General features: G+C 55.5%; 2 protein-coding genes across 5 annotated transcripts in view; both read right to left on the reverse strand.

Annotated features, from left to right (window-relative positions):
- Khk (ketohexokinase) overlaps positions 1-712 on the reverse strand; it is a 14,675-nt gene extending 13,963 nt beyond the window's left edge. Inside the window, exon 1 of one of the 4 annotated variants that reach the window (XM_023710954.1) lies at positions 320-712. In XM_023710954.1, the coding sequence (XP_023566722.1) occupies positions 320-411 (92 nt within the window). In that variant the 5' untranslated portion in view covers positions 412-712. The remainder of the gene's footprint in view (positions 1-319) is intronic. The other 3 variants (XM_004627418.2, XM_023710953.1, XM_004627417.2) reach the window with 3 other exon arrangements.
- Positions 713-848: 136 nt separating this feature from the next.
- Emilin1 (elastin microfibril interfacer 1) lies at positions 849-8,945 on the reverse strand. Its single transcript, XM_004627419.2, has 8 exons — positions 8,339-8,945; positions 7,363-7,488; positions 6,682-6,902; positions 3,570-5,495; positions 3,074-3,190; positions 2,378-2,395; positions 2,102-2,239; positions 849-1,723 (listed from the first exon to the last, which is right to left on the reverse strand). The coding sequence occupies exons 1-8, from the start codon at positions 8,506-8,508 to the stop codon at positions 1,386-1,388; spliced, it is 3,054 nt and encodes a 1,017-aa protein (XP_004627476.1). The 5' UTR covers positions 8,509-8,945; the 3' UTR covers positions 849-1,385.
- Positions 8,946-11,227: the final 2,282 nt, after the last annotated feature.

Genomic DNA, 11,227 nt, shown 5'->3' on the forward strand with positions numbered 1-11,227 from the left:
AAAAAAAAAAAAAAAAAAAAAAGAGGAGGAGACTGCCCCTGCCCTGCGGCAGCTGTGCGTTTTGACAAAGCTATTAATTCATCCCTCTTAGTATCAGGCGGACCCTGATGCGTGACACAGTCTAGGCTGAGGAGGGAAGTGGCTACCAGCGCTATCCAAATCCTGGGTCTTACTCTCTTCTCTCTAGCTGACCGCCCCCCAGGCGTCCCTATCACACACAGGGCGCGAGGTTGCAGGCTGCACGCTCCGGGCCTCACTGTAGGGGCCCTGGCTCTTCAGCCGCGCTGCCTTGCTCTCCGAGGGGCCTGGGCGCCCCTACCTGCGGTCTGTGTCCTCCTCCGGGTACTTGTCCACCACACTGATGACGTCCAGCACCACCAGCCCCACGCACAGAATCTGCTTCTCTTCCATGAGGACGCTCACCACGCTTCCTGGCAGCCGGGCTGACAGGACTCCTCCTGCCGGCTCGGCCTCTTATTGTGAGACTGGCGTGCCGGCTGCCAGGGGGGCTCTGGCCCCTCCTCCACGTGCGGAGCTCCTCCTCCTCGCGCCGCAGTGAGGCTGCAGTGGGGCGCGGTCGGGTTGCTGGCCTTGCAGACCACAAGCCTCCGGCTCGTGGACCTCAGTTTCCCTACTCGTCGGACTAGAAAGTGTCTAGGCAACAACAGCAAGCGAAAGCGTGCGGCCCTGTGCCACCCGCCCCGCCTTCTCCACCTGTGGTGCCCGCTAGGAACCCGGGCAGGTGGAGCTGAGCGAGTGCTCGCAGTGCAGCTACCCGCGCCTTCGCCCCGCCCCGCCTTCGCCCCGCCCCGCCCGTCACGTGACGGGAACGCAGCGGCTCAAACGACTCAAGTACGTCGTCGCCTGGTAGACTCCTAGCGCCGGTTGTGCACTGAGTAGGTGTGGGCTGAGACCCCAGCAGCCCACGCACAGACCTGGCGGCCCAAGACCCCCGCGTCAGGGCGGACAGGGCGGACGGAGCTGCCGGAGACCAGCGGCATGGTCCCTTGCGTGGGCCATTGTCTCCCGTCCCATCCCGTGCGGTCCTATCTAATCCTCAGCACGCAGTGGACAGCAGTTGTTTTTGTAGAAAAAACCAAAGTGTCTTTATTCCTGAATAGTTTAGTATGGTGGTGCGGGTCGAGCCTGCTGGAAGCAGGGGCTCGGCCTGGAGGCCCAGCTGAGGAGCAGAGTGCAAGGATCGGCTCCTCGCAGTCCGGGTCCTGGGGCGGCCGACGCTGAGCCAAAAGTCTGGAGCGGGCCGCAGCCCCGAGCTGGAGCGTCCCGGGCGTGAGGAGAGGCCAGCAGGCTGGAGGCGCCAGGGCGGTGCCGGCTTGGGCCGGAACCGCCGCTGCTGGCTCTAGCCTGAGAGCACTGTGACACTTCTACACCTGTTCAAGGTCTAGATCCTCATAGAGCAGGGCTCCGCTGAAGATGGTAAGCGGCTCCTCCGAGTGAGCAAGCTGCCCCATGACCAGGTCGATGCAGACCGTGTCCCCGGCCTGCAGGGGGAGGATGAGGCTGAAGACGCCCAGAGCTCCTGGGCTGGGCTGGCTCTCGGCCACCGGTTTATTCTCCAGGCCCTCGGGCTCGTAGCCTCCCGAGTCTATGCGGGCCACGCCCAGATTGGAGCGGGATAGCACGGCCTCCACTTTTTCGTGCCGGTGCCCGGTCAGCACCGCGCTCAGCAAGTAGCGTCCGGACAGCGGCGCGGTGAACACGCCTGGAGACAAGGATGGCAATCATTTACTGAGGAGAGACAGAGGCCGGGGCCGGGAAGGCTCGGGAAGCCCATCCTGCGCTTCTGGACTAGAAGGAACCACTGGATCCTCTCATCTCTATCCCACTACTGCATCACTGGGGTCCTAAAGCATTGTCTAGCCGCAGCGGACAATGTCTAGATCTTAGTAAATAAAGATCTGTGGAATGCATTGCTGCTGCCCTCTACACGCGTCCCTTGCCCAAGCTGCGGTGAGGAAGAACAATTGATGGAAAGAATCAGGTCTGCCCAAATCCAAGGATTAAAAGATTCTCAGTGAGAAGTCGCTGCCCAGATCCACCTATTTCTCTAAGCGCTCGATCCCGCCCCCTTCTGGCTTACCGGTCTCTGGGTCATAGGAGCCTCCGTCGTTGAGCAGGACTCTGTCGAAGGGGACTGTGCCTGGTTCTGACCTTGGCAAACTCAGGGCAGCTGAAAATGCCACCCGCGGCACGGAGACAGCTGGAGCCCCCTCCACTCCTGGGTAGGGATAGGGAGGGTGTTAAAGTAGACGCTCAGCCAGCTGGCCAGCCCCCTTCCCTGGGCATCTCTGCTCAGGGCTGTCTGAAGGGTTCCAGCCTCCAGGACGGACTTGAGTTTGTCTAAAATCTAACTTACCATGTTCGCCTTGGGGACCTGTGAGAAGAGAAAAAAGGAGCAGTGAGACTGAAGGCACCTCTCACTAAGTTACTCAGCAAACATCTACTGAGTCTCCTGTTGCTCTAGGTACTATGTGCCTTTGATTTCTTTCTTAATTTCTTTCTTTCTTTCTTTCTTTCTTTCTTTCTTTCTTTCTTTCTTTCTTTCTTTCTACAAATTGAAGACAGGTTCTTTGCATTGAGCTACATACTCAGCGCCTTTTGTTCAGTTGTTTAAGACAGAGTCTTACTAAATTGTCTGGGTTGGGCTCCTGTCTCAGCCTCCCAGAGTGCTGAGGTTACAAGCATACACTATGTGAATTTGAAAGCCAAAGCAGGATGTTAGGAAAAGGAGAAACAGACACACTCTGTTCAGCTCTGGGGCCATGAGCCATAGCTTCCGACTTTCACACCCCAGGTGGCCTTTGCACGCTCAGCCCTGGTCTCCAGTGCAGCAGCAAGATCACCATACTCTAACACAATATACAATACACCAACATATCCAAACACAATGATTATCCCAGTTCCTATTCATTTTCCTCTCCTTGCACCAGGAACCTCTGGGAGCCCCCAGTTCCTTACCACTTCTCCTTGTCCAGTTCAGTGGAATATCAAACCTAGGGCTGGGGATGGGGGCAGACAACCTTGGCTGCAGTAGGAGTCTCAGACTACATACCTGGTGGCCCGATGGGACCTCTTTGTCCATCCATGCCTGGGGGTCCTGGAGGCCCAGCAGGGCCTGGGGGCCCCTGCATCCCAGGAGGCCCTGGGGGCCCAGCCTCACCCGAAGGTCCTGTGGTAACAAAACTAAGTTGAAGAAGACCCAAATTTGAATTTCCAGTGGATAAAAAAAACCAATGGCTTAGTGAATATTAGGGTGGGTGATACAGATGGGGTTTTGAAGGTTGGCAGGGAGATGAGGTTTTTCCTGGCTGGCAGAGCAACCTCCCACTTGCACCCACAGGCCTATCTGAGCAGCCAGAGGCAGGCAGTGAAATGCAGACCTTGCATGACCTCTGCGGACACACTGCAACCGCTGGCACAGTGGCTGGGACCACAACTCATATTGCGCAGAGCAAGGAGAAAGTAAAAGAGGTCAAGCCTGAGTTGCTGTTGAGTGGGGAAAAGGAAGGGCCTGAAAAGGGGTCCCTGTGCCTTCTCTTGCCTCTCACCAGTGAGGTCTTTCATGCTGAGCTGCTGCAGACGGTCCTCCAGGAGAAGAAGGGAGCTGTTGAGGGCACCGAGTCGTCTGCCCAGGCCTGCCTGCCCTCCCAGCAACTTCTCCAGCAGGGCTGCCTGCTCCTGGCTACTGCTGTTGGTTTCCCGTAGCCCTGCCCAGAGCCCAGCTACATGTTTGGAAAGGCCCTCACGTAGGCCCTGCAATCCCCCAGCCACAGTGTCCAACCGCTCACAGACTCCCTCGAGACGGCCCAATCGTCCCTCCAAGCTGGGGCACTGGCCAGCTTGTGTCTGTCCTTCTTCCAGGCCTCGGAAGCGCTCCTCACTCTCTGTAATGTGCTCTGTGGCCTCCTGCTGCAGCCTGTTAATCTCAGAGATGATACTGTCCTTGGTAGCCCCCAGGTCTGCCAGATCAGCGCCCTGGCCCTCCACAGTGGTTTGGAGCTCATGCAGTGAGTCATTGAGGGAGCTGAAAGTGAGGATGACTTCAGAGAGCTCTCCTTGCAGGGCCTGTAGGGCAGAGCCTGAGCTGCCCCCAAATACACTGAAGCCATCCAGGGGCCCACGGCTTGGTCCCCCAACACCTGGACCAGCCCCAGGACCCCGTGGAGGTAACAGGGGGCAGGAACAGCGCTCCACCCCATCCCGAAGACGGCCGAGTTCCTCTTGGACACCACCACAGGCACCACAGCCCTCATCCCCGCGACCCTGCAACAGACCCTCCAGTTGACCCAGCTGTGCTGCTGTGAGATTCAGCCGCAGCATGAGCTCTGCAGTGCTCTCTTCCTGTGCATCCATGCGCTCCTGAAGCTGGCCCACAACCCCTTGCAGTCCTTCCAGCATGGTCTGCTGAGCCTCCCCTGCTGCCTCTAGCTTGTGCAGGCTGGAGCCTAGCAGCTGCAGCTGGCCCTGGGTGTCTAATACCTTTTGTTCTAAGGCACTGAGGATCTCATTAATCTGAGAGTCCTGCTCCATGGGGGTCCCAGAGCAGAGCTGTCCACATGCCTGCACAGCCCCTGCCACCTGTTCTTCCAGCACCTCTAGGCGCCCACCCAGCCTCCCACTGATGTTAGCCAACAACCCCTCCAGCTTTTCCAGGCGGCCCCGGGCTGCAGGCAGCCAATGGCCCAGCCTCCCAGGTCCCCCAGGCCAGCCCTCCTCCTGTTCCTCTGAGGGACCCAGGGTGGAGTTGAAGCGGTCCTCCAGGACAGAGAGGCGGGAGGCTAAACTGGTGTACCCTGGGGGGTGTCCCCCTTGCCCCGAGGCTCCACCCAGCTCCGTGCCTCTCCGCCCACTCAACACTGTCACTGAGCCAGCCACTACATCCAGCCTCCGCTCCAGGTCTGCCAGCCGCCGTGCCATGTCTGGGGGGCAACATTCCTGAGGTAGCCTGCGGCCCAAGGAAGAGCTCATAAACTGTCGCTGTCGCTCCTGCACAGAGGCCAGTAGCTTTTCCAATACTCGAAGGCGCTCCCTGTCTTCCTGCTGCTGCTGGCGGAAGCCATCCAGCCCATCTAGGCACACAGAGCAGGACTCCTGCAGTCTCCGCTCCAGCTGTCTCAGTAGCTCGTCATTGGAGCCAGGAGGGGCTGGGATTGGGGCTGAGTCTCTGCTGCCTCCTCCACCTCCACCACTGTGATGATTGTTGAGGTGGCCCAGCTCTTGGTCATGGGTAGAGACCCGATTGTCCAGGAGCTGCAGCTGGTGCTGGATCTCATTGAGGGTTTCATGCACACCAGGGCGGGCAGCTGCATCTGCTGGCTGCTGCCTCCCATTAAAAGCTGTCTCTACAGCCTTTTGCACATCTTCTACCAGGCGTCCACTCAGTCCCTGAAGAATGCCCCGAATGCCTTGCAGCTCCTTGGTCAGGCTCTGCACCTGCTCCTCCAGTTGCTGCACCTTCTCTGACTCCCCAGGACCTGAAGAAAGGGAAAGGCAGAGGGTAAAGGGGCTGGATGTCAGAACTCGGGCTCTACCAGCTAAGCCCTGCTCTTCCCAGTTCCAGCAAATCAGGCTCAAGCCCAGCTGGATTTGCTTCTTTGGGTGATTTGGGCAAGAAAAGAAAGTCCATTCACTGAATGCCTTTAGGCCACATTTAAACTGAAGCTCTTACAACTTCTCCCCTGGTCAGATACTATAAACTCTTCTGTTTGGTGGCTCAGGAAACCAAGGTCAGAGATATTAGGGAACTGGTCATGGACTAAAAGTTTAATGAGTGGCAACACCAAAATCAAATCCAAATCATCTCTCTGGCCACCAAGCCAGTACCCTTTCCACTTGTGGACACTTGTCCACAGTGTCTCTTGACTTCTGTCTAATTGTTTCCTCATCTCGGAAATGAGAATGACACTGTGCCCTCCCTCTTAGGGCTGTCAAAATGCACAGAATGGGAATGCAGGGTGAAGCACTTAGGACACCATACTTTAGCAATGACTGAACACTTCCCTACATCACCAAGCGAACAAACAAGAAACCCCGAGGCAAGCCTGCTAGGGGTTTGGCTGGATGGCCAGGAAGTCAGCCAGAATTTCCTGTACTCATAATTATAGTATGGCTATCTCTTTCGCAGGAAAACAGCACATCCGGCGCGCACACACAGGGGAAGATAGCAATAGGGACTGATGCATTCTGGGACCTGTAGTCTCCAGAGGCCACAGATGGGCCTGGGGCATGTAGTTAGGGGCAGTGCATGCTAGGACTTGTAGTCTCAGCTGTCTTCCCTATGGACAGACTTCTCAAAGGAATTTCCCTTGATTCCTGCAGTTGTTCTCAACGGGGAAAGATCTTGTCCACATGTGGCCGCCTGTGAGCACATTCTGACTTTTTCCTCTAACTCTGGTCTCTGATTCCTTGGACTTCAGATATCTCTCTGTGTGTGTCTGTCTCTCTGTCTCTCTATCTCTGTCTCTGTCTGTCTCAGTCACTCTCTCTCTCTCTCTCTCTCTCACACACACACACACACACACACACACACACACACTTGGAATCTCAGGGGCCTCATTAATTCTCTTCTCTCTCACAGGATGAGGGTTCCCAACTGCTGCCTGGCCCTCTGTTTCCCCCAGCATGATATCTGCTCACCCTGTTGGCAGGTCCCACACTCACCTTCTCCCCCTAGTCCGCTGAGGTGGCTGCCTGCACTGGAGCCAGAGAGGTTGGGGCGGGCAGGCCGGGGCTGGAGATGTGGTGTGGAGGGTGTAGGGCCCAATGCGGGGGCAAGACCCTCCGCACAATCGTCTCCCCCATACCCCTGACAGCACCGCCACTCCATATCTGTCACTGTCTTGTAGACCACGCGGTAGCGAGGGCGGAGGAAGCTGCGGTACCTGGCAGAGGCAGAAAGGGGCCTCTGTAACCTCTCTATGCCCTCTGTGACCCCGACCCCGGTTCTCAGAGACAGGCAGCTATTAGTGAGCAAGGCCTGTCCCTCAGGCTAGGTTCCCCTTTCTGACCAGCATGTGGCCTTGATCAGTAGACAGCTGTCAGCTTTTTGGCCAAAGGCAAAAATCCTCTCCCCCTCCCCACACACACACCTGGTGTAATAACCTTCTCCCCTGGGGGATACTTGTCCCAGAGAAGGCCTGGCTAGTGACAGGTAAAGGACATGTGTCCACTGTATCCTGCCAGACAGCTCTCTCCCTGGCGTCTCCCCCACAGTGGTTCTGACTGAAGCCTTGTCCCACTACCTATTTGCTACCTTCTTTGCAGACTCCCTCAATAGCCTTCTCCACCTTATGCCCCTGGTATAAGCTCCTGAGTGCCCATCCCCTGGTACTGGGGACTCACATGATATTTCGTGGACACTGGGGCTGGCCCCAGCTGCAAGGCTGGTAGTCCGGCTTGATGAAGGTCTCCACTCCATCCCCAAGGACACAGCTCACTGTCCGGGTCACCACGTAGGCACACCAATTCCTATAGGCACAACCCTATCTAGGCTCAAGGAGCAGAGACATATGGCCCAGAGTAGAGCCTGGGGCTCCACGAGGGGCCAAGGGAGGGTCAAGGGATGAAGGACCCTTGGGGATCAATGGAGTGGCATCCCCCATGCATTCCTGTATAGCCAGAGCACATAAAGACTTTTCAAGATGGGGAGAAGCCCCAAATGGAAAACCACAGCTGCAGAGAACTCAGTCCTCATGGCTATATCGAGTTGGAGTCATTTGTGTCTCTTCTGGCTATGCCATCCATGGTGTGTGTAAGCCAGCCAGCTAAGTCCCTGAAGGGAGTCCCCTAGACATGGCTTTTTGACCCCAACTTCAAGGGAGGGGACAAGGCAGGGTGATCTGGCTCAGGGTTAAGAAGAGAATAAGCCACTGATGAGCTCTGTCTCCTGGGGCTTACAGTCCAGCACTAGGCCCCTTTATGCAGCCTCTGATCTGTGGCCACAGGAAGGTGAAGGGGGCAGCATGGGAGTGGTATCAGAATTACGGATTACTGGATGGTGCCAGGAAGCCCTAAAAGGGACAAAAGGTCTTCTAAAGATCCAGAAGTGGCATATAGCTGGCAGCGGGTGGGAAGGCCAGCTCGACAGTTTCTGTGGGCACAGAGCTGCAGGTCCTGGTAGGGAGAAGCAAGAAGCTGATCCCACTTAGACAGCCTGGACCCTGATACAGGCCCCACGGAAAGGTAGGCATGTGAGGACCATTGCCAGAGACTTCTCTCTGCCCTCTCGGACCACAGCTTGGAGAGGATAGCCAGCACACTCACCTACTGACTGCTTTCCCACCAGTCTCCCGCCCTGGGTTGGGACCCAGATTCTTACCTGTGGCGGCTGGCAGGCCGGGGAGCACTCTGGGCTTGGGGTTCCCCTGGGCTGAGGGCCCGGCTGCCCCCTGTGTAGAGGCTGTAACCTCGAGGTGGGTAGCTGGCAGCCCGCACAGCTGTAGTCAGCAGGCAGCAGAGGTAGCAGCTCCAGAAGGTGCCGGGGGCCATGGCGGGACACTTTGAAGCTGCCCTCAGAGACACATCCCGGACTGACCACTGGAGCCTCTGCTGGCCCCAGGGGATGCTGTTACTCCACGGGACAGCACGCTGGGCCAGTCCTGTCCCTGCTTCCTGCCGGCAGCCCCCAGCCACACGCCTCCTCCTTGGCTGCTGGGCCTGACCCCTCTCCCCCTCCCCCTCCCTCCTCAGGCTCCCTCAGTCTGTCCCTCCCTCCTTTCCTTCCGCTCTCCTCTTCTCCACTTCTGAGGGTAGTCTGTTCTCTGGTCCCTGGGCCTCCTGTGCCTGGCTCTGACCCCCCCTCCCCAGATGTTGTTTCCTGGGCCTCTGCCCCCTTGCTTCAGCTGGCCCTCTTCTGGTGTCCTTGTCCTTTTCCCTGATGACTGGATCCTGAGGGTGACAAGGCTTTGCCCCTATGACTGTTCAGAGGCGCAGGAGTGACTGTGGGGCGGCTGTCTCCTCCCTCCTGGTTCCTCCCCCCTTTCCCTGTCTGGCTGGCGGTCCAGCCTCCCCCTTCCTCCCCCCACCTCTCCAACCACCATACGCCACATCTGCTTCTTGTTAACTCCGGGAAAGAGAGGGAAAAAAAGGAAAAACAGAGAAATGTGGAGTTACCGCCTGGCTTGGGGCCAGTCCCTCAGACAGGCCACATGGAGCCTGGGCCAAAGCTACACAGGAGGCCCAGGCTGGTGACTAGGATGGTGAATGGGAACCAGAGCCACAGTGCCTCTGGGCCAGGACAGAGTCCTAAGGGAGAGGACAGAGAGTCAGCCCCAGGGAAAGAGCAGCAAGATAGGACTGTGTAGGGGAGAAGGAACATGCAGGGCCTTGAGACCCTCATGCACTATCTGGTCCAGCTGCCTTGTTTTAGAGCTGGGAACTTTGAGGCCCATGGTGGGAAGGTAACTTGTCCAAGGCAACAGAGCAAGCAAGCGGTGGTAGGGCCGAGTATATTCTCTAAATAGCCAGGTTGTTCACAAAGAAGCATGAGAGGAGAGGGTGTTTCTGGGCCAGGGAGGAAAAAGAACTCTACTGAGGCAGGCAGGAAACCCAGGGGAGCCAGACAAGGAGGAAAGGAGTCTGGAAACGGAGGGGATGTGAGCAAGAGAAGAAAGACTCCCTTTCTTAAAACGCCCAAATGCATATGAATGCTGGGGGCATTTTGGTGAAGGTCAGGCTATTGCTACAAGGGGTATGTGTAGGGGGGTGGGTGTTGGTGGGGCAGGCAAAGGTAAATTGAGACCTAAGTGTAGCAGTGCATGAAGTCACTCCCCAACTTGTGGCATGTCCCCTGTCTGAAACCTGTCAGAAACCCTTAGTGGACATCTCATCTGTGAGCTTGAACATCAGCCTCATCTCTGGACCAGGGACTCTGTGGTGTGAGCTGCTGGGGGAGAGAGAAGCTTAGGTAGACAGAAAGGAACTAGGAGAATGTGGTGTGCCATGTACCGGGGAGGTGGTGCCCGCAGAGCAAAGGCATACCCAAGACTCAGTTGCTGCCAACTAAGGAGCAACTCAGGTTGTGGGGAAATGGTACACAGCCCCAAAACAGAATGGTCACAACACAGGACAGACCAACTGCCAAGACATTTGGAGAAAGGGATGATGTGTGTTCTGGCTAGGAGGAGGGAGAAGACAGCTGGCTGCTGGGGGCAGTCAGAGGAGAACTGCTGGAAAAGAACTTGGGCACTGCTGTCAGTTTGGGGTGGGGACAGAAATTTCAGGCTCAGGGAAAGTGATGCGCCTTACTTTCCTTGTAAACATCATAGGAATAAGAGTACCCTCCACCTTAGGTTCAAGAGAGTTATACAGATAAAGCATTTTGGAACAGTAGCTGGAACACGGTAAATGCTCAGTATAATATTAGCTCTTGTCTGTGTCAAGCAACAGCAAGACAGAAACCAGAGGGATAGACTGTGAGCAAATTAGGGAGAGATTCAAATGGCTGATCAGGAGGCTCAACAGCATGGCTTTGAGCAGAGGAGTACATTCATACACAAAGTGAAGAGGAGGTCAGGGTGTCACTGGACATGGTGCTAGGATGTCCCAAAACAGGAAGGGAAACTTGACTCACCCACCCATATGTTAGATTGTGGGTTCAATGACTTTCATCACAGAAAGAGAATTTTGGGGATATATCAGTAAGTGGCATAAAAGGCTTTATTTAGGAAAGAAAAGCACACACTCAAGAGTGGTGTGAGGATAGATAATGTGAAAGGAAAAGAAACTGCTCAAAAGGAAAAATCTGGGATGGGGGAAGAAAAATATACAAATATACATAAGATAGCTAATTATACTACTAATTTCTATTAGCTCATTGAAAGGAATGCTTATAGTGTTTGATCAGTTTTTTTTTTTTTAATTTTATTTATTTGTGTGTGTGTATGTGTGTGTGTGTGGCCAGCTCAGCCCACCAGGGGGCGGGGCTGGCTGGCATGTGGTGCTGGGGATTGAACCGCGGTCCCTGCGTTTTGCTAAGCTTATTCTAAGTAGGTGCTTTAGACCGCTGAGCCATCTCACCAGCCCTATTTGATCAGTTTTGTATGCCTGTATCTTATAATCTGAACAACTACTTTGAAGATAATATATGCAATATGCATTATAATAACCATTGATAATTTCCTATTATCTTGTTTTGAAATTCTTCATCATAGTTTTTATTTATTTTTTTAATTTTATTTATTTATGTGTGTGTGTGTGTGTGTGTGTG

Source organism: Octodon degus, unplaced genomic scaffold, assembly GCF_000260255.1.
Source record: "Octodon degus isolate 3935 unplaced genomic scaffold, OctDeg1.0 scaffold00019, whole genome shotgun sequence".
NCBI classification, from domain to species: domain Eukaryota; kingdom Metazoa; phylum Chordata; class Mammalia; order Rodentia; family Octodontidae; genus Octodon; species Octodon degus.